The 20,464-nt window shown below is 36.0% G+C and overlaps 3 protein-coding genes, 1 long non-coding RNA gene and 1 other non-coding gene across 7 annotated transcripts in view; 2 read left to right on the top strand and 3 right to left on the bottom strand.

The window, feature by feature from the left end:
- Positions 1-1,102: 1,102 nt before the first annotated feature.
- LOC141829099 (uncharacterized) lies at positions 1,103-10,175 on the bottom strand. Its single transcript, XR_012601870.1, has 3 exons — positions 10,127-10,175; positions 1,689-2,252; positions 1,103-1,408 (listed from the first exon to the last, which is right to left on the bottom strand). It is a non-coding gene; the product is annotated as an uncharacterized LOC141829099 (long non-coding RNA).
- LOC141829089 (potassium channel KAT3-like) lies at positions 5,865-9,727 on the top strand. Its single transcript, XM_074716511.1, has 11 exons — positions 5,865-6,146; positions 6,240-6,455; positions 6,578-6,733; positions 6,813-6,870; positions 6,949-7,266; positions 7,615-7,854; positions 7,933-8,031; positions 8,127-8,159; positions 8,234-8,419; positions 8,730-9,384; positions 9,615-9,727. The coding sequence occupies exons 1-11, from the start codon at positions 5,980-5,982 to the stop codon at positions 9,725-9,727; spliced, it is 2,241 nt and encodes a 746-aa protein (XP_074572612.1). The 5' UTR covers positions 5,865-5,979.
- A 225-nt stretch (positions 10,176-10,400) lies between the features above and the next one.
- On the bottom strand, positions 10,401-10,485 carry TRNAY-GUA (transfer RNA tyrosine (anticodon GUA)). The gene is given in 2 exon segments: positions 10,401-10,436; positions 10,449-10,485. It is a non-coding gene; the product is annotated as a tRNA-Tyr (tRNA).
- An 867-nt stretch (positions 10,486-11,352) lies between these two features.
- LOC141828531 (photosystem I reaction center subunit VI, chloroplastic-like) lies at positions 11,353-12,144 on the bottom strand. Its single transcript, XM_074715979.1, has 3 exons — positions 11,971-12,144; positions 11,756-11,882; positions 11,353-11,682 (listed from the first exon to the last, which is right to left on the bottom strand). Exons 1-3 carry the CDS (start codon positions 12,099-12,101, stop codon positions 11,503-11,505), a joined length of 438 nt encoding a protein of 145 aa, XP_074572080.1. The 5' UTR covers positions 12,102-12,144; the 3' UTR covers positions 11,353-11,502.
- A 125-nt stretch (positions 12,145-12,269) lies between these two features.
- LOC141828512 (putative CoA ligase CCL8) overlaps positions 12,270-20,464 on the top strand; it is a 19,171-nt gene continuing 10,976 nt past the window's right edge. Inside the window, exons 1-10 of one of the 3 annotated variants that reach the window (XM_074715961.1) lie at positions 12,270-12,693; positions 13,963-14,141; positions 14,319-14,516; positions 15,189-15,390; positions 15,661-15,749; positions 16,644-16,715; positions 16,938-16,988; positions 17,262-17,369; positions 17,966-18,064; positions 20,287-20,379. In XM_074715961.1, the coding sequence (XP_074572062.1) occupies positions 12,525-12,693; positions 13,963-14,141; positions 14,319-14,516; positions 15,189-15,390; positions 15,661-15,749; positions 16,644-16,715; positions 16,938-16,988; positions 17,262-17,369; positions 17,966-18,064; positions 20,287-20,379 (1,260 nt within the window). In that variant the 5' untranslated portion in view covers positions 12,270-12,524. Of the gene's footprint in view, positions 12,694-13,510; positions 13,532-13,962; positions 14,142-14,318; positions 14,517-15,188; positions 15,391-15,660; positions 15,750-16,643; positions 16,716-16,937; positions 16,989-17,261; positions 17,370-17,965; positions 18,065-20,286; positions 20,380-20,464 lie in introns of those variants that run through there. The other 2 variants (XM_074715955.1, XM_074715968.1) reach the window with 2 other exon arrangements.

Below are 20,464 nucleotides of genomic sequence, written 5' to 3'. Positions count from 1 at the left end.
TTGGAATTTGACCAATTCCAGGAATCGTACGTTGCCAAATGCTGCACTGGGGTTTCAGTACCATCTAAAAATGAGCGAGCAACCATTCGAGACTTCACCAACACTAACACAACAAAAATTTAGGCAGAGGACTGTCGATGTCTGTGTCTGGTGGCATCGGAGTAGGAGCACACTCTCGCCCCATCAGTGTAAATCTGCTCCTGACAGAATTGTGATCATTGGACGAAGGAATGAAACCTTGATGATTTGATCCCACAGACAAATGGTGCCGATAATTTAAAACTTTGTTTGCCATGAAGGATGTTGAATTGGGAAATGACTGATGGCCTGTGCAGTGGTGATCGATAAGAGTTGTCTGTCATGATTAATATGATTATTGTTCAGAAAGGAAAAAACGCTTTTGTGTTTGTTAATTCAAATGATTATAGACTAGATTTTTTTTTTGCCTTGGGTTGGCCTGTCCGATCAGGCCCAGACTTAAAGAGATTGTCCTTGGTGAAATATTACAAGATTTTGGTGGAAGAGCTGTGTCGTATCCATATTCTTCCATTGTTTTGTGATAGAAGAGTTAGTGGTTTAAATTGGAGAGAATTAGATACACTACAAAGGTGACGTATCGGATTGTTAAAAGTGATCGTATCTTATCTAGTGGCAGCGATGCGTGCTTTGGTGCCTTGTTATCATGAACTGATGCCATCTAATCTCCTACTGTTGGCTCCAATCTAAAGAAATTTGAATGCTTGAATAATCTTTCTGATTTTTGACTAATATCTTTCGAAGATTAATCCCCATTGGTTTATTATTTTGAAAGAATCCTGCTGGGTAATTGTTTTTCAAATGACAATTTGCATGAAAAATAACTTGTATTTTTTTATATATATTTAGACGACGCAACACCTACTTTTATTACTGAATTGCACCTTTTCGTATTTATGCGCTACGATATATCTCAATGTAACATTTGATTCCAAGACCACCGTAATTTTTGTTTATAGTTCTTCTGCAGTCAGTGATTATTTAAAATGGTAAACACAATTTACAAAAAGAAATTACAAGACATGAATTCACAATAATATTGTCATACATACTTCAACAGTTCAACTCGACCATGCCAAAAATAAACGACTGTTTCACTGTACCGTGCCAAAAAAACGTCGTCGTGTAGCTCCCGAATACATGTGAGGTCGCTTCTCTCGCCAAAAAAAAAAAAAACAAACAAACAAAAGTTCCTACTTTAAACAGAATGGAGAAGGCAAAGGTTGGGGGGCATCAACTGGATTAGATTTATGAGATATACACAAACCAATCTTAGCTGAGGGATCTTTGACTATGCACGAACATCTGAAAGCTCATTTGATGCTAAAACACCTGTTGATTAATAGTCCTCAATTTTTCCTGCACAAGAATGCTGAGAAAAAGTATTGAGTTGGACTCAGAAAATGACAATGCAAAACTCGTGGTCATCCATCTCACTAACTTTCCACAAAAAAAGGTTCACTGTAGGAATATTTCCATCAGAAAATGATGCACAAAGTATCTATATCATTTGTTTTGTTTAAAAAAGACAGTTATCGAGAACCAGTAAGTCATAATGATGTACAAAATATTTACCCTAACTGAGATCTTACTGCAAATGGGCATAATAAAATTGCGTGTAAATAGTAAGAGAACTCAAGATGGAAACATACCTATTTGAGCATACATGATTCAGAGAGTTAGGATTGTGATGCCAGGAAGAACAAAGATCAAAGTACTGACATCCTTTTACCGTCAGGTACAAAGGTCCGCCATATATATATACAAAATGACAAATACAAGCAGATATGCCCAAATCAGACGAGAAAGTGAAAACAACAAAATTCCATGATCCGTGGTCCAAAGAATGTGTTGCCTAAGTTTCCAATTTGTCATTCCAGTTGAAGTTGGCACTGACAGGAAACTGTGCATGTAGATATGTAGTTCACATTGGTTAGTCCTTGGCAGGAGAGCTTGAAGAGAATGGCAAAGCCTTGTTTGGTTGGACAAGATCTTGAAGAGAGCAATTGTAAATTGAGCATAAAGAATCTGATTCCCATATCCACGCTTGGACTAATTAGATACCACATTTCACATGTCAGAAAAAATTGGCACACAACCAGTAAGATTGATTCCCACCAGCATATCTGGATCAGTTATTCTCAAGTAAACAGCACTGAAGGACCTGATGGAACACCATTCCAATAACACATGGGAGAAGCAGAGCCAACCAAAACCTGGAACAATTACTGACATAGGATAAAACTAAAGGAGCAATAAATTAATTATTGCATCTAAGTTCTTGTCTTGTACAAGTATTGATTTCAAATTGATGGGTGAAAGAAAGGATTTAGCCATGGTACAAAACTAAGTTCCATCAAACTCTGAGAACAATATTGCTGCCGCTCATGTGCTTGGAGTTTTCAACTTTTCAGGGCAGTAACAAAAATAATGCTTCTTTATGATTTGATGCCCTGTCATTAAATTACCACAATATCCCCACAACCAAGTTCTGTGTCTAAGACGCAATGTCCTTAGCGTCTAAGATTTGACACCCAAGACATGGTACATAATCCAGATATTCAGTATGGACTAACTTCTTAAAAAACAGATTGCATGGACTGTTTTCAACACACACATACACATAAAATAATAATTTTTTAAAAAAGACAAAATTGGATGGGCCGTTTTCATTTTCACACACATGTATACATAAAATAATTTAAAAAAAGGCAGAGTGCATGATTTTTACTGAGCTCAAATGCATTCAACAAGTTCAAGAATGCAGTTCTATCATAATACCCACCGATATTAATCAGCTTTGTGCAAAATTGCAGAAATTTATAGCCATTTTGAGTTGTAAATCAAATAATCTTCATGTACAGTCAACAACTTTGCTAAGATATTGGCACCTCAGCATCACTACCATGAGCAAACGGGAAGTCAGTCTCAACTATTTGAGATTGGCTATATGAATTTTATACACAATGAAAACTCATGCAATCAACTTCAAGGCACTAGATTTGCCTAAAATCTCCATCAACCAAGCCAACTCTACCATCAACCCATTGCTATCTCATGTCAATTTTTTCCACTTGTATCCTGCATGGAGCTTCTTTTCATTTGCACCAATGATAGATTGAGCTGTAGAAACTCACCCTTTTTAGTTTTACAAGCATACAAAGAACTCATCTTCATTTTCAATTTTAGCAACACTTGATCTTCTTCTAGGTTTTCTTGACTCCTTGTCTTCCTATCCAACAACTTCTTATTGTTGTTGAACCTCTTTTTGCATCATCTTCTTTCTGTTGTCTAAATCTACAAGTACAAATCTCCTTGTTTTTTGCCTTCTCAAGATATCCCCTTCATCAAGATTTTTTTTTTTTTTCCAAATTGTGCTATTTATTGTACTTTCAGGACCCCTAAGTGTTTTCCTTTCCCTCAGCATATTTCCTATTGATATAACTGATGCTTCAAGGAGAAGCACACCCGAGAGATCAATTTCTGAGATCTCTCTCCGTTCCAGTTTCACTCCATATTTTGTCTCTTTATCCTCCCCCTTTGCCAAACAGTTGATCTGTCTCTTGGTTCAAAGATGGTTGTGTTGATCTCATATTGAAGGGATTATTGATTGCATGCTCCATTACTTCAAGTTCTGTTTTGTCTACATGCATGCAAGTATTATGTTTTTGTTTTATTAGTCCTGTCTACTCGATTGTCTCCTTTATGTTTTGTTTACTAGACTTTTTCTAGTTTATCACAAGTTAGACATAGACAATATTTATACTCTAATTTGAGGTAGTGTTAAGAGTCTTAGGAATAAGATTATAGGTGTAGGGTTTATCCTATATTGGTATTTTAAATCATGGGTTTTTATACAATTAATGTGTATTCATAGAATTATCTATTTACAACGTGATAAAATATTCTTCTTCTTAAATTATACATAAAGTTATATTGCACGAGCAAGAAATATCCAAAAGCTTTTAAATTCATCCTAATTTATATTAAGCAGTCTTCTTTAGTCTCACTTTATCTCTCACACTTTCAGCTCTAACTAATTCAGCTTGGCTATTAATAAATTACATCGTTCATCTCATGGTATCATCCATCAGACTACTTGAACATAGACTTCCAGCAAATGGGGTCACTGAACATAAGTATCATTATCCATACGATTATTCACTCCTTATGTTTCATGCATGTGCATCATCGCTTTTGGGATGATGCAATTCTTACTCACTATTTTGTTATAGATATGTTCATAATTATATATGTTTAACCCTTCTATACCTCTTATATCTAGGGAGGCTTGCCTTTATCACGGTTCCTCCATTTTTGTATAATAAGAATGTGAACCAGTTGTGATACTAACCTATTTTTGAGATGCCTGAATACTTTTATCCACTTCTGTACTATTTGGGTCTCTGCTATTGGTAACTTTCCATCACCCTTGTCACTTGGTCACCACTGTAAATATTTGATGACATAATGAAATACTAGCAATGGCGGTACCTTCTCCATCATAGCATTTGTTCCATGATCCTACACATCCTTCCATGATTAATGTCCCTTTTGACAGGCATCAGTGCACTACTCAACTTTCTCGTCTCATATTTCCTTCAGATCATTTTCACTTTCTTTTGAAGAGTTTGACAGGCATCAGTGCACTACTCAACTTTTTCGTCTCATATTTCCTTCCTAGTGCTTATAAGGAAGCTTTGTTGGACCTCAGAAAACAAGCAATGAACTTTACTCAAGCAATGCCCATTGACATAATTAAGCTCTAGTATATTTGTTGAGTGGTAGGCAAGCTCAATGTCGATGCTCCTTTTAGTTTTATAAAGCCTGATCGGAGTATCAATGTAACCATTGCTTGACCTGTAATTGCAATCCACCCCTCAAAGAAGAAGATAAAAGGCACAAAAGTTGACCAAAAAGTGAGGTAGTTCGCTAGGCTATATCTAGGTATTTTCCTGTTGATACTTTAAAACTTTTTCACCTGTGGCAAAACTCAGTACAAATCCTCTTATCATAATTGTCATTCAGAGTCGCACATATTTCATACAAATATTTCATAATGGTTTGTTTGGTGATCTGTCTGAAACTGTGAAGCTACCTCTGTGTATGTTGCTTACTATTACCATACTTCTATCCAAATACAAGTCGCACTGTTCAATATGACAATGGCATTATTTTATATTTAACTAAACCAATGGACGTTATATAAGGTGTGAATTCTTCAGTCAGCCACTATCATCTCCCATCAGAATGCATAGAACTTCACTAGGAAGATAGCAAATGATGCTTACAGTAATCAAATCTTATTGTACATGTGATCAGATAACAAACTATGTTTGAGTATCTTGGTCGCATTCATATGCCAAACTTATCATCCAATGATTTTTGCCTAAAAACAGGCATCTGCAAGCACTACAGGGGCATATTTCAGGCAGCCTAAAATGGTGACTTGAAACTTGCCAAAGGTACTTTACCCTGAAAATTTTACATTTACTTGCTCAGATTAGTTCCAAAATGACCTAGACTACAGGATCACACATGACTCAAATGCTTTGTCCATAAACAATTTTGAACTAAATTGTCGTACAAAAGACCATCCACGACATATATGATATTGGAGCACTCACCATCTAACTCATAATTTGGTAAAGAATTTGTATCCATTATTTCCATAAAATTAATAATCTAAGTTCTTTAGAATCATTAGGCAATCCGCAGTTTTCCTTGTTCCGAATGATTACATCCCAGTATACTCCGTTCTTACACCCTTTCCTTTTCATGACCTGTCTTCCCCGCCAACATTTGCTTTGTGTTGTCCATCACCCAACCAATTTGATCACTGACATCACAGAAGAATCAATCTACCTTATAAATACCACATCACTCTTCAGATACACTACCACAATACCACTGAATATCAAACAGAAGCTTCATAGTGCAACCATGTTATGCTCCCACATGAACTGCTTAGACAACTTTTGTCATGAAGATTTTCAATTAGAAAGAGGATATGGAATACACAACCATCTCTTGCCATCACTTGGAGCAACAGTGAACCATCCAAACAGACTCAGGAAGTACATTGTTTCGCCATATGATCCTCATTACAGGTATAAAAACTCAACTATCGGTCTCCAGGTTCTGTTAGGTTCAAATTTCAAGGAAAAAAAGTCATTTATTTTCTTCTTACCAACCATTTTCAGACTATGGGAGGTGTTTTTGTTATTAATGGTTCTCTACTCAGCCTGGATCTGTCCATTTGAGTTTGCATTTCTCCGATACCTGCCGAGCACAATGTTTCTCGTGGATAACATAGTCAACAGCTTTTTTGCAATTGACATTGTACTGACCTTCTTTGTTGCTTTTGTCGACCATAAATCATATGTTCTGGTGGATGATCGAAAGAGAATAGCACTCAGGTTAGCTATTGAACTACAAGTTGCATCATATTTCTTCAAATACCATGCTTAAAAACCATATGGAAATATGGTACAAAATAATGTTTAGAACCCATTTCAACTAACATGTCCTATTCTCACAGGTATCTGTCCACATGGTTCATCTTTGATGTATGCTCCACATTTCCCTTTCAAATAATCAGCTTGTTCTTCAGTGGGCATGTTAACACCTTCTGCTTCAAAATTCTAAGTATGCTGAGACTGTGGCGTCTGCATCGAGTTAGTTCCTTCTTTGCTAGGTCTGCATCTTCTTTAACATCTTCCAATACAAAACCCCCCTTAAATAAACCGAATGATTTTCTTAAGTATCTTCTTCAGACTCGAGAAGGATATCCGTTTCAATTACTTTTGGACGCGGTGCACAAAGCTTTTTGCAGTAAGCTTCCAGCATTGTTTCAAATCTTGTTTCAAGCAGCCACCAAATTGTTTGAGAATTAACATTTTTGTACTACAGGTAACTCTTTTTGCAGTTCACTGTTCTGGATGTTTTAACTACATGATCGCTGATAGATACCCTGTCCCAGAACGAACATGGATAGGTGCAGTGAAGCCAAACTTCATGGAGGATAATCTATGGGTCAGATATGTAACAGCAATATACTGGTCAATCACAACGCTATCAACTACTGGTTATGGTGACTTACATGCTGAAAACACCAGAGAAATGATATTCTACATCTGCTGCATGCTATTCAATTTGGGTTTGACATCTTATCTGATTGGAAATATGACAAATCTTATTGTCAATGAGACCAGTCGAACAAAAAACTTCGTATGTTCTATGCCATTAGTTTTTAACTCTTATTTTCCTCATAAACTACATCATATGCTTATTTATTAAAAAGGTAAAAGAAAGAAACTGCAGAGAACATGGCCTACTTCAAGCAACTCTAGATCTGTCATAAAGAAAGCTGTTCCTCTAGCTGTTAACTATTCACAGATACTAGTTACTACATCTGTCCATCCTACATATGTTTCACTCAATTTAGAAAAGAAAACACTTCTTAACTGCATTTGTTTGTTGATCAAAAGAACTATTGAAAGAGCAATAGTAGAGTCTAACATTATTAGACAATTTCAATTTTACATTATGTTAATTAGTGATCATGTGAATCTACAGAGAGATACCATTCAGGCTGCTTCTGAGTTTGCAACAAGAAATAAGTTGCCGAAATATCTAGAGGAACAAATGTTATCTCACATATGCTTAAGATTTAAAACAGAGGGACTCAAACAACAAGAGACACTTGATGGACTCTCAAAGGCAATCCGTTCAAGTATAGCCAAGTACCTGTTCTTTCCCATTGTTCACAGAGTGTACCTTTTCCAAGGTGTCTCTTTTACAGTCATTTTCCAACTGGTGAGGCTCTGATTCTATATGACAAATCCTAGGCAAATGAAATGAAAGAATGCACTAACAAGATAATCATGAAATTAGGTATCAGAAATGCAGGTCGAGTATTTTCCACCTAACGAAGATGTGATGCTGCAGAATGAATCACCAACAGATCTGTATATAATAGTATCAGGGGCAGTGGTTAGTACTACAATTTTTGGGTTGTTTGCACAAGTGTTTTTGTTACAAAATAATTAGCAAATTCTACTACATCTTTTGTTGTTTTCTTATTGCAGGAAATGAGAACATATGAGGATGGGATCCAGAAGGTAAAACTTTTAGACCTGATCAATACAAAATTAGCACTAACAGAGTGATAACTGCTGTGCTCCTACAAATTTAGGTTCATGGAAGGTTATCCACTGGAGAAATGTTTGGGGAGATTGGAATACTCTGTCATGTTCCACAGCCATTTACAATAACAACAACAGAACTCACACAAATTCTTAGACTGAACCGAAGAACATTCCTCAACATCATTCAAGAAAGCAGGCAAGATGAGACTATCACCACAAGAAATCTTATTGAGGTACAATAAAGAATAGATCAGCATGTAATACTAATAAGATAAGGAAATTTTCATTTTTCCATCCCACGGTTGCATGCTTTTTTAAATATCATCCATAGTTTGGTGGTGAAGTTCTGTTAACTATTGATGACTGAGGGAATAAAAAAAACATGAGTGTCAATGGTACGGGAGATATTCTCACAATTTTGTAATTTGGGCTTATGTTGAAGAAAAAGTAAAATGTGTGGGCAAAAATGGAAAATTTTCAATAAATTGTTACTAATTCTTGCTGGAGATATAACCTCATGTTTTGCTACATTTGTTTTATCAGAGGTTAAGCCTGCATGAGAGACTATATCCTGGCATACAGAAAATTGATCCAGAAGAACTACTTAAAGAATGTTTCAAGAAAGAATCCGGGAAAAGGAATGAGAACTACACACAAGATGAAGATGTTCATAATGTTAGCAAGCTCCATGCACAGGAACAGATGAATGCAAGAAACAATCACGGAAAGCTAGATACGAGCAAGGATGTCAGTAAAGTTAATAAGCTTCAAGTTGTCGTTAACAATCTGAAAGTAGATCAAGCAGATAGACAAACTGTGTCAGATGGAACAATCAAGGAAGGGCACCATGAGGCTGCTAAAACTCTGCTCAAACAAGAAACAACTATTGATAAAGTTAATGGTAACATCTGGACTCAAAAGGGCATGGCTAAAAAACATGAACTGAAAGGTGGTGCATCAGACTTTCTGTTGGGGGACAGAAGTGGAAAAACGTTTGTTGGGGAACAGGACTTAAGATATAGCTGCTCACTGAAGAATAATGATGAAATGCTACAACCATGCTCGATAATTGGAGTCCATGAATCCGCCAAAAGAGTGGTTATTCACATGCATTCTCAAAAGGCAGACCAAGCGATACAGCTAGTGCCGAAGATGATTAATCTACCTGACACTGTGGAGGAGCTACTCAGAATGGGTGGTAAGTTTGATTTGAACTGATATAAATAAGCAATCATTAGTGATAGAGAACTTAATTAAGTAATTAAAAAAACAAATATGACTCCATAAGTAGCTTGAATCAATGTCGAGGTTATACAGAAACAGGTGGTCAAAGACATAAAAAATACCAACAAGAAACCTAATGTTTCTATCCTAAAGATTCCATGTCTCTTGTACCCATTGTTCTAATTATATCCGGAAAAACTGCAGGTGAAAAGTTCGTGGGCTATCGTCCTATAAAAGTGTTGAATCAAGAGATGGCAGAAATTGATGACATCAGTGTCATTCGCGACGGGGACCATCTGTACTTCCAAGAGTTTTGATGATAGCAGCAAAGTGGCAAAGAGATTAAAATATATAGAACAAAAGTTCGACTACAAAGCATGTAACTTTGAGCAATATCTATAACAGAAGCAAGATAATGTAGCAGTACCCTAAATTGAAAGCTCTGTTCTTATCAATTCTACAATAATCACCGTGGTTTAGCAGACATAACGACCTAGCAAACTACAGGTACCGTGATAACATTGCTTGCAATGCAGAAGCAGATTGTCTATCAAGAGACAATTCTAGCTGAAGATAGCATTTCCCTGAACAAAAGAACTAGATGGTCGAGAGCAAAATTTGAATACCTCAATTTCTTTTTCGGATCACAAAAAAAAAAACACGAAGGAAGAAACGAAGAAGGACAAAAGGGGAAAAAACGAGAGGGAAAAACAGACCTTCGAAGTCAGCGATCGGAGGTCCGCCGAAGCTGGTCACGCATGGCGATGATCCGGACGGCGATGAGCTTGGAAGCCCTTATGGCCCATTTGGCATTTAAATGGGCTCAATGAATAACGAAATAGAGAAATAGGCCAGATCTGGCTGGGTTTCCTTTGATGGAATGGCCCATAAACCGTTTAAACATACTAATCATCAAGTAAATAGCCGAAAATTGCATTATATACCGGAATTTGTGCAGCTATATTATTCATCCAAAAAGATTAAAAAAATTCCGACCTGCCGGATTCGAACCAGCGACCTAAGGATTAACTGCGACAACTACAGTCCTCCGCTCTACCAACTGAGCTAAGGTCGGCTAATGACAAATTGAATTTTTTATTATAATATTATTGTAAATAATGTTGTGTGGTTTTAGATAAATTCCGCTTTATTAGGTTACGTAAACAGTCAAAGAAAGAAAATTGTAATAATTAATGATTAGTTTTTAGTCCATCTCTTTGACAACACTCATTCTCTTCCAAAACATTCTCCTTTAATACAATTTCAAATAAAATTTCCCTTATAACTAGTTGTGATTAAGAAAAAGATATAACTGAAATCCAACAGGACCACAATCTCTGTATCAATCCATGTTTTCAGGACAAATTTTCATCCTCATAATCTTGAGACAACACTTGCTAACCATCCACCTAACCCTCTCTCTCTCTCTCTCTCTCTCTCTTTCTCTCTCTCTCTCTCCTTTTTATTCTTCTCCAGCTAACCTTCCTCCAACATTAACACCACTTCCTAGCTTTGGCCATTCTTCGTTGCTTCTCCTCCTGCCTGCAAGTTTATTTCTTCCTTCATTAGTGTTTCCTCCTTTTGCTTTAGTAAAATAAACTAAATTCTCTTGCAAAATCTCTACTGTCAATCTTTCATAGATTTTACCTTCATTTCCAATCAAAAAATACAGAATTGTTTACCTACAGCTCTGCCATTCAGATAAACCATTTATATCTTCTCTGATGGCTAGTTTCATTATTTTTTATCAAGCTTCTGTTTTTGGATACACTGCATATATAAAACCGGTTGACAACTTGGAAGTTGAATCACCAATGTCTCAAATTCACGCAATCTTAGTTTCCTGAATAAAATGGGAGAACAATCTTCCAAAGACCATGCAAGCACAGGAGAAAAACTAATCGGTGAGACCTAGTAGAGGTAAAATAATCAGTATAGAAACTGAACAGAAAAGAACTCATTTTTCAGATCGACTTCAATCCTATCGCATCAGAGAGTAATCACACAGGCATAGATTACAAAGATAATTAAGTATATATCAACAATAGAATTGAGGAAATAACTAAACTTGATTTATGTTTACAGAAGCCATTTATATCTTGTCACGAGGCCCTTTTGTGGGTGGTAGCTGAGGGCCTTTCTTGATAGGAAGCAGGTCACCGGAGGCAGTGGAACTCAGATAAGCTATCGTGAAGGCACCACCTAGCAGCAAGAACTTGAGCAACAAACCCCTCTTGGCGAAAGGAGCAGCAAACGTCTCGAAGAATTTGCTCTGCAAATTCAAAAACACTTTGTCGTCATTAATCGAACTGCCGAGGACGGTATCCTGCTCGCATCTGACCTACCTGAAGAGGGTTGTAAGGCGAGGGGGCATCGGATCCATAGACGTCCCACTGTCCGGTGGTGTTGCCGAGGTCATCGAGGTCAAAGTACACACTTTTGTCGCCGTACTTGGCTACCACGGCGCGGGACCTATCAAGAACGGAATTCGATCGCACCCAGTTCTTTTTAGAAATGCACGGCGCGGATTTGACACGAAAAGGAGAGAATTTGCGGTCACCTGAGGCTGGTGGTGCTAGAGAGGGCTCGGCGGGAGGGCTTGACGGCGAGCCGCTTCCCATTGAAGGAGCTTCCTGCGAGGCCCTTCACAGTGACCGGTTGAACGGCTGCCACGGCAGTGAGGGAGGCCATCGCTGCTTCTCTTTCGCTTCGCCTTGCCTCGCCTTGTTCAGGTGCGAGGATCTTTTATCTGCTATTTCGCCGTTGTGTGGAGTCCAACCGTTCCGGATGGCGTTCGGCGATGAAAGGATCCACTGAGGGAATGCCACGCGTTTCCAGTTGGGATTGGCCTATCCGTTTGTGGATACGCTGTGGGCTTCATGGGTTAGAGCCAAACTTGAAGCCCATCATGTAGAATGATCCCACATACGAAGAGGGGCAAATCGATCATAAGCTTGGCCTAAAACGGTAGGAGACAAAGGCCGATGGAGAACTTTGCCAAGATCGAATCTGACATTGATTTCTCACCTGGTTTGTCATTTTCTAATTCCGGTGGTTTGAACTTTGAATGCGGTGTGACCTTCACGGGATGGGACTGGTTTTTTCGGTGAATTAATGGGTGGAGAAGTTGGTGGGTGGACGATTACTGTTCCTGCTTCGCTGGGATGTCTTTTGAGCGCGGCTTCTGACCGTGTTTCTCCTGTCCCTTTTCGCCGCGTCGTCTCGCTCGCCTTGCGACCTAGAATCGCTTCGCCTTGGCTCGCCCGGTCGCGCTTCTTCTCTGGTGCGCACTCTCACTCGATCAGTTTTGGGGTTTTGCCTTTCGAGAACCGTGTATGGCCTTGTGAGCTTCTCGATTCTGATTAGGGTTGATGTTGTTGGATGTTGCGTCTCTCGTCCGTTCCGTGATCTTTGTCCTTTTGAGGATGCAGTAAATGATATATTGGTGTTTTAATTGGGATTTTTGTTGGTGTGCCTTATCAAATATTCATTCACAGTCGGAACAGCCAACGAGGCATTTTACAATTGGCCTTTTTACGTGATAACTTATTAACTTTATGTCACACTCCAGTAAAAGAACTTTTTTTTTAACAAAAAAAAAAAACAGAGAAAGCGAAATCCTTAAATGGTTGAGATGCCGAAATATACAATTTGATTCTTCTGATTCTCGAATATGCAAGTTGGAGAAAAGAAAATATTAGTCTTCTAGAGGAACTTCTTTGTCATAGGCTTACATCATACATTCAGTAGACAATTGAGGTGAATAGGCAGAAGAGCAAGTGGTTGGACGATTACTGCCAGCTGTTGTGTAAGCTGCTACTGAAACTTCTTTGTTGAAGGTTTACACCATTTAGTTAGTAGACGATTTTGGTTAAAAATGAGTGGAAGAGTAGGTGGATGGACGATCACTGCTAGTGCTAAACTTGTAGTTGCTGCACGAGCTTATTCAAAGCTTCCAACCATGTCTGTCTTCTTCCTTTCCACCGCTCTCACTTTCGTTGCTATCTAGAAACCTCTTGCCGTTGCACTCCCAATCTTGCCTGTTCTTTGGTGATCTCTCTCTCTCTCTCTCTCTCTCTCTCACACACACACACTCACTGAGCTTCTTTCGTCTTGATTAGGTTGGTGTTTCATTTTGCATAGTTTGCATGATCCTATCTGGCTGGAGATGGTGCTTTTGGTTTAATTTTTATTCATTGCAATTGTTATTGAAGCTTTATATCTAATCAGACAAAGTTAGAGCTGCTAAAGAAATACGTAAGCAATTGGATACTTTATAAGTCATAAATCAGTAAAAAGAAGCGCAATTTTTTTAAAAAAAAATAGTGAGTGAAATCGTCAACTGATCTAAAGACAATTCTCAACTGGTCCAGTTTCAGTTTAGTTTTCTTCTACACCAGAGTGTTTTATACAATATTTGCCATATCTTATACATTACTCTTATGATATGTGAAGGTACCTTTGAGTCAATTAATCATCAACTTTACTAACCAGATGAAATATGTCCTCTTAAATGTTGTAACTTCTAAAATTTATGCTGTCTTATGTGTAGTTCAAACCACTAGATCGTCTAGCACATTGATGGAGGCTGTTAAAGCAATTCTTGCTCATGTCTCTACAACCGAAGAACGTGCTGCTATAAGGGCTGAGCAGAAAAATTATAGCCATGTTCAACTCATTGATTCTGCTTTAAACATCTCAGACTTATTGCTTGGTGCAGGTGCCATAAATGTAAGTGTCATGTGATGGATTGCACTTATGCTTGTATAAATCATTAAGGTTTCTATTTTGTCTCCTGAGATAGATGAAAGCCAATGGATACTGGATCCTTTTAATTGATATCAAATGTATTTGAATTGCCAGTTCTTGTTCTACAATATATTTGCTTAAGTTTAGCGATTGATATAGGCAAAAGAAGAGTGCGCAAAATCAATTGGATTTGTTAATGGTCCAAGGTATCTTAATGGTGGCCGGGTGGGGATTGTGGCTAAACCTTCTGCTGAATTTGTTGCAGCAATCTTTGGTACATGGCTTAGTGGAGGAGTTGCAGTTCCTCTTGCACTCAGCCATCCAGAATCAGAGCTTTTGCATGTCATGAATGATTCAGTATGTATCATACCCCTTCTCTTTGTACATTTGAATCACCTGTTTAATTTTTTTTTATAAAAATTTCCTATCTGCCAAAGATTGGAAGAAACAGTAAGTTTAGTGAAAGTTCATCCATTCATTTGAATTTGGTTTGAGATTGTACATATTTACATGTTAGAAGAGAAGCCATCGTGTCTGTTTTATTTCTCCTGTTAACCTGTATTTGAGTCTGTTTTTTTCTGTTGTATGTCGATCACTTTTCTGGAAATTCTAGATTTTTTTTACAATAATTAGTGAGTGGCTTCTACACTATAAATACATAATATTTAATTTGTCTTTTATGTGTCTCTGAGAATCGAAAGATGGACATCTTGGTTACATGACATCTGACTTCCAAATTCTACGGCTGTGAATCTGTGATGGGAGTGCAATAGTTTGATATTAATAACATTAATGAAGGAGAATTGTCTGCTAAAATTTGGCCTAATTATGCTCAAAACCTCAAGTGACCTAAAATCTTAGAGTACTTGTTATTCTTGAATGACTTCATACTAATTTCTTCTCATGTAGGTGAACTACATGTTAATCTCACATTCTCTTCTCTCTCACCCTCAACTTCTCTCCTTTTCTTTGTATACCTTTTTGCATATTGATGCTACTGCAAGAGTTTTAACTTGTTCTCTTTTTCAGGACATATCAATGATATTGAGCACTGAAGACCATCAAGGAATCATGGAGAATGTGGCTGCTAAATGCTCTGCTAAACTTTCTCTACTTCCAACACTTGGCAGTATGCCATCAAGAGATATTTTGAATGAATATTCAGGGGAAACGACTGCTAATTTGGTTGCTGACTTGATCAGGAAAATTGAGGATTCAAGCTTGCTAAAAGGTAATTAATGCCATGCTGTCCATCCTTTTCTTTTATTTGTCTTCGTCATGATGAAGTAGTCATGTGTGTGTGTGTGTGTGTGTGGGGGGGGGGGGGGGGGGGGGTATATTTTGTTAAAAATATCTAATATAATCTATCCAGACAATTGGATAGATTTCATATTGTTGTTACCTTTTTTTTCATATTCTTTTGAACCATCAAACATCTGTTGCACATAGCTTCTGAGACTTGCTCTGAATTCTCCATGTTCACTTGACTCTTATTTCACAGGAGATGATCCTGCTCTGATTCTTTATACAAGTGGTACAACTGGCAAACCTAAAGGTGTTGTCCACACTCACAACAGCATAGTTTCTCAAGTAAGAAAATTGTTTTTTGTACAACTGCTTTCTGAAAAGTTTAGCTCTGGTTTTTAAGGAATTCAAGTGTTAGATATAAATGTGGCATATACAAGTCATGAAGCTGAATAGCTGGTTTTATTTTGTTAGAAGGAAGTAATAGAGACTGCATTTTTACTAACTACAGAGTTTAGTTAAGTACAACAATTCTAAGTATGATATATGAATACTTCACACTCCTGTATATTAAACGACTGATTGTTTCTTTTTTGGTAGTAAACATCTATAGCTCCATTGCCTGTTAATATTATTTGTTGATGTGTTATTTGTGATCTTAATTCATTTTTGTGGCTTCAGGAATTCTACTTCCGGCTAAATAATGTTTATGCTTTTATCTTTTATATTTTTAAACGAAAATTTAGTTGCTAAATTTGTTTATAGCCAACATTTTCTTACCTTGATTTTTTTGCTCTCTTTCCCCTCTTTTCTTGGTTAACTCCTATTTTCCATGGGCACACACTTTTTAAGCTCCTAACCACAATAAAAGTAGCAGGGCATGTTTGTGATGACCTGTCTGAAATATTAGAAAAAGATCCATTTTTTCATATCTACTTCACTAAAAGAAGTTTTTTCACAATTTTGTTTGTAGAGTCTTAAGTTTTACACTACACGCCATAACATTGGTCCTGGCTCAACTTTACCTCTTGTTTATTATTATTTTTCCATTTCAAACATAGTACCAATACTTTTAGTGGCTATTATTTTTTTCTGTTCTTGACAGCTCTTTCTAGAAGTATTTTTTCTAATGATTTACTGAATTAGTATAATGATGTGACCGCTGTATAGGCAGTTATGATCTATCCTTCCATTTCTATTACATGACAAAACTAACTGTTGCCTTTTGGCTTTTTTCAGGTCCAAATTCTGAGTGAAGCTTGGGAGTATACATGTCATGATCACTTTCTGCATTGTCTGCCATTACACCATATCCAAATTTTTGTCTACTTTCTGTTGATATAATATGAAACTTGGTTTGAAAATTTTGTTCATCAAATTCCAGCTTAGTCTTGTACACAGAAGCATCAAACACATGTTTTCTTCATGATTTCCTTAATATCCCTGGTGCATCAAATTACTGGATGAGTATACCATGTTTATTCATTGTCTTATGCTCACCATTCTGTTTCTTCCTTAACCTTTAGTTTACATGTGCATGGTCTCTTCAATGCTTTATTTGCACCTCTTTATGCAGGATCAGTGGTAGGTGTCAACTTGAAAATCATTTCAGTCATTACATGGTCTCTAGATTCTGCATTTCATCATGTTAGGTTGACATTCAATTCCAGCATTTCTATAGCTTAACTGTAGTCTTATCTAGCACAATATAACGAAGACACTAGATGCAGTGATGAAGATTGGTGTCAACTCTTTGTAACGAATGCTAGTTTCTTTCTTTGGAAATCGAGGTTCAAAAATGTGTGTTGATTGTCTTATCTTGTTAAAATGCTTTTTGTATTATTTTCCTATTTACAGGTTGAGTTCATGCCAAAATTTAGTGTCCGAGGTGTGTGGCAAAGATGGTGTGATTCATACCCTAAAGATGGAAGCACAGCAGAAGATGCAATTACTGTCTTTACAGGGGTAAGGGTACATAACTAATCACATATTTTGAAAAATATGATTAAAAAAAAGTTACATTTTTCAAATTTTTGGAAAATAACAAAATTAATATACTAGATGGATCAAATTTTACTGAGAACAACAAAATTTGATTGAAGTTAAGGTAAAACAATGCTAATGATGAAATAGTTACTGCTTCTTGGGCTTATATTCTGTTGTAATTTTGACTTAATTGCATGATAGGGCATGTAGATGAACTTCAGAAATTAAGTATCATATTGTTGATTGTAATATTTTGGCTTGCAACCCAAAACAATCAATTTTTACAAGTCATATCTTCAGTGCGAACATCTTCAGTACTATAACTTTAGCAGCCAAAAGGGCCTAAGGAAACTTGTGAAATTCTGTATGTGAACATAATGTGAGGTAGAAATTTGCCCTTCAACAGAATGTACAGTTTGTTCACTTAAAGTGTCTAACTTTATTTTAATCTCTTCTTTTTTTTTCTAAAAAAATCAATCAACTTGTGTGAATTAAAATATGTGTTTGTGGTAGTTTTTGAACTCAGAATCTGTCTTTTATTTACTATCAATTTCATGTGCATTGTGAATTTTCAGGTTCCAACTATGTACACCAGGCTACTGCAAGGATATAAAACTATGGATCCTAATCAGCAACAGGCAGCTGCTTCTGCTGCTAAACAACTGCGTTTAATGGTAATTATTTTTTCTTCTCTTTATTTTGTATATTTTTTTAAAATGTAATTACTGAAGTCGATAATTATGAAAAAAAAATGCACAATTTTTTGCCAACTGAAAATGCAAACAAAAGCTATGAATCTGCCTAAGGTGACTCATGCATACAAAAAATTTTAATGCAATACTGTGGTTTATTGCATTTGCATTAGGAAAAGCACTTTTTGACATGGTTTAAAATCTGGAGCCGTATCGAAGTTTTGGTTTATGACCAAAACGATACGGTTTTAGTATTTTTTAAAAATATAAAATATAAAGGGGCAACTCGGTGCGCGAAGCTCCCGTCAATATGGGATCCCGAGAAAGGATCTATTATGCAACCTTACCTTGCTTTGCAAAAGGCTAATTTCGAGATTTGAACCCATGACCTCTAGGTCACACGGCAACAACTTTACCGTCATGCCAAGGTTCCCCTTCTTTTAAATATAAAAATTAAAACAATTAACCTAAATATTTAAAATTAAAATAATAAAATATTTTTTTTAAAAAGAAGAAAATTATGGGATCGGGGCACTCTCGTATGGTAAATAAATAAATAAATAAATATGTTATTATATATTTTTGATATTAAAATTAATAATATATATTAAGTTAATAGGATAATTTTATTAGGATTTGATTAAGTCTGTTTAGATTATCCCAAGTTGATTGAAATTATTAATATGCTTAATTATTAAATCTTAAGTTTAATCTTGCACCCGCGACCTTGTGGGAGGTCATGGCTGCCTTCGCGACAAGTCGCTACGGGATTGCGGCGCCTCCACTACCCCACGACAACCCAGTGTCGGTGTCAGGAAGCGGGTAGTGGGCATCGGGCGAAACAACAAATTTTTCCCGTTTTGCCCGGCATCGTACAAAATTTTAAACCATGCTTTTTGATAAAGTGATTTTGTGAAAGTAGTCCAGTATTTGATAATCTTGAAATCTTAGTTAACGCAATGTTTCATATACCAATCTTGAAATTCTATCAAGTAGCACAATACTGTGGTAGTGAATTTAACCTGGTCGTGACACTAGACATCTCTGGTAAACATAATAAGATAGGTATGGTAATCAATATTTGACAGTTCAATGATTGATGACATCAATATTGGCATCAGAATTAGAGTCAAAAATTTGAAAAACTTAGGTATTGCCATTATGGAAGAATCAGAATTTTTTTAAAAAAATCATAAATATTGTGGAAATTACAATTTTAATCAATTTTTTTATTAACTCAATTTTAATTAAGATAATTAATTTTAGTCAATAACATCAAATTTAAAAGTCGATTTAAAATAATCTAACTGTAGTTAGATTAATTAAAAAGAATCTGATTTAATTTAAGCAAATCAATATATGAATAAAATCTGATTGCTTAAATTAAATTTAAATCTGATTTAATGTAATCTCTGATTTAAATTATTGTTTAATCCATGACTTAATCATTTGGAATTAAAATTTGTTTAATTAAATAAATTTAAAAATCTGATCAAAGTCAATTTAAATTAATCTAATTCTGATTTAATCAATCTTATTTAATTTCATTATTTTTTTATTAATTAATTTAAAAATTCTATTTAAACATATTAAGTTGTAATTAAATTAATTAAGGCAAAAGTCTGATTTAATTTAATCAATATTATACTTAAAACAAAAAATTTATCTTATTATTAATAGATTAATTATTAGCATTACTCAAAATTCTGACATAAAATCCTAACTTACCTATTTACGTTTCCATGCCTTGAACGAACAAAACTTCTCCATACACCCCTAAATTCTCATGCTTCGGTACTAATAGTTTCTAGTACTGTTCCAATCAGTTCCCATGACATGGCTTGTTAATCACGTCCTCACTAATCATGCTTGTTATTCTTTCTTTTTTGTTCTCACCTTCCCTTAGTAGAAGCATGTAGATAAGATCTCTTGCTTTGAGACATTAGCATTATCATTCGGATTCTAAAAGAAAGAATAGACAATGAATGTTAGAATAGCTTAGTTCATTTTGTGCATGCAGGACATTGTATGATTGCCTTGCTCCTTTTATTTGAATCTTTTTCATATAGGTTTGCTTTTTGAAGACAAACACTCCAAGATCAAGTTTTCTATAAGTTTTTTCTCTTTTCTCTGTTCACATGTTTATTTTACATTGGAATAAAAACAGTGATATCAATTGGGAATTTACACAAGTTTTCATCTAGATGTGTGGTTCTTCAGCTCTTCCATATCCTGTTATGAAACAATGGGAAGATATTACAGGTCATCGTCTACTAGAACGCTATGGAATGACTGAGGTTTCTCCTTCATATCCATTCTCCCTTTGATGATTTAGTCTATGACAGTTGCGCTAAGCTTATTAATGCCAAGAAGTATAAAATA

The sequence above is a fragment of the Curcuma longa genome, chromosome 1 (genome assembly GCF_044706935.1).
Source record: "Curcuma longa cultivar G26 ecotype Majalengka, Jawa Barat chromosome 1, ITB_CL_G26_1.1, whole genome shotgun sequence".
NCBI classification, from domain to species: Eukaryota; Viridiplantae; Streptophyta; class Magnoliopsida; order Zingiberales; family Zingiberaceae; genus Curcuma; species Curcuma longa.
This window is presented reverse-complemented; position numbering and strand designations above follow the sequence as displayed.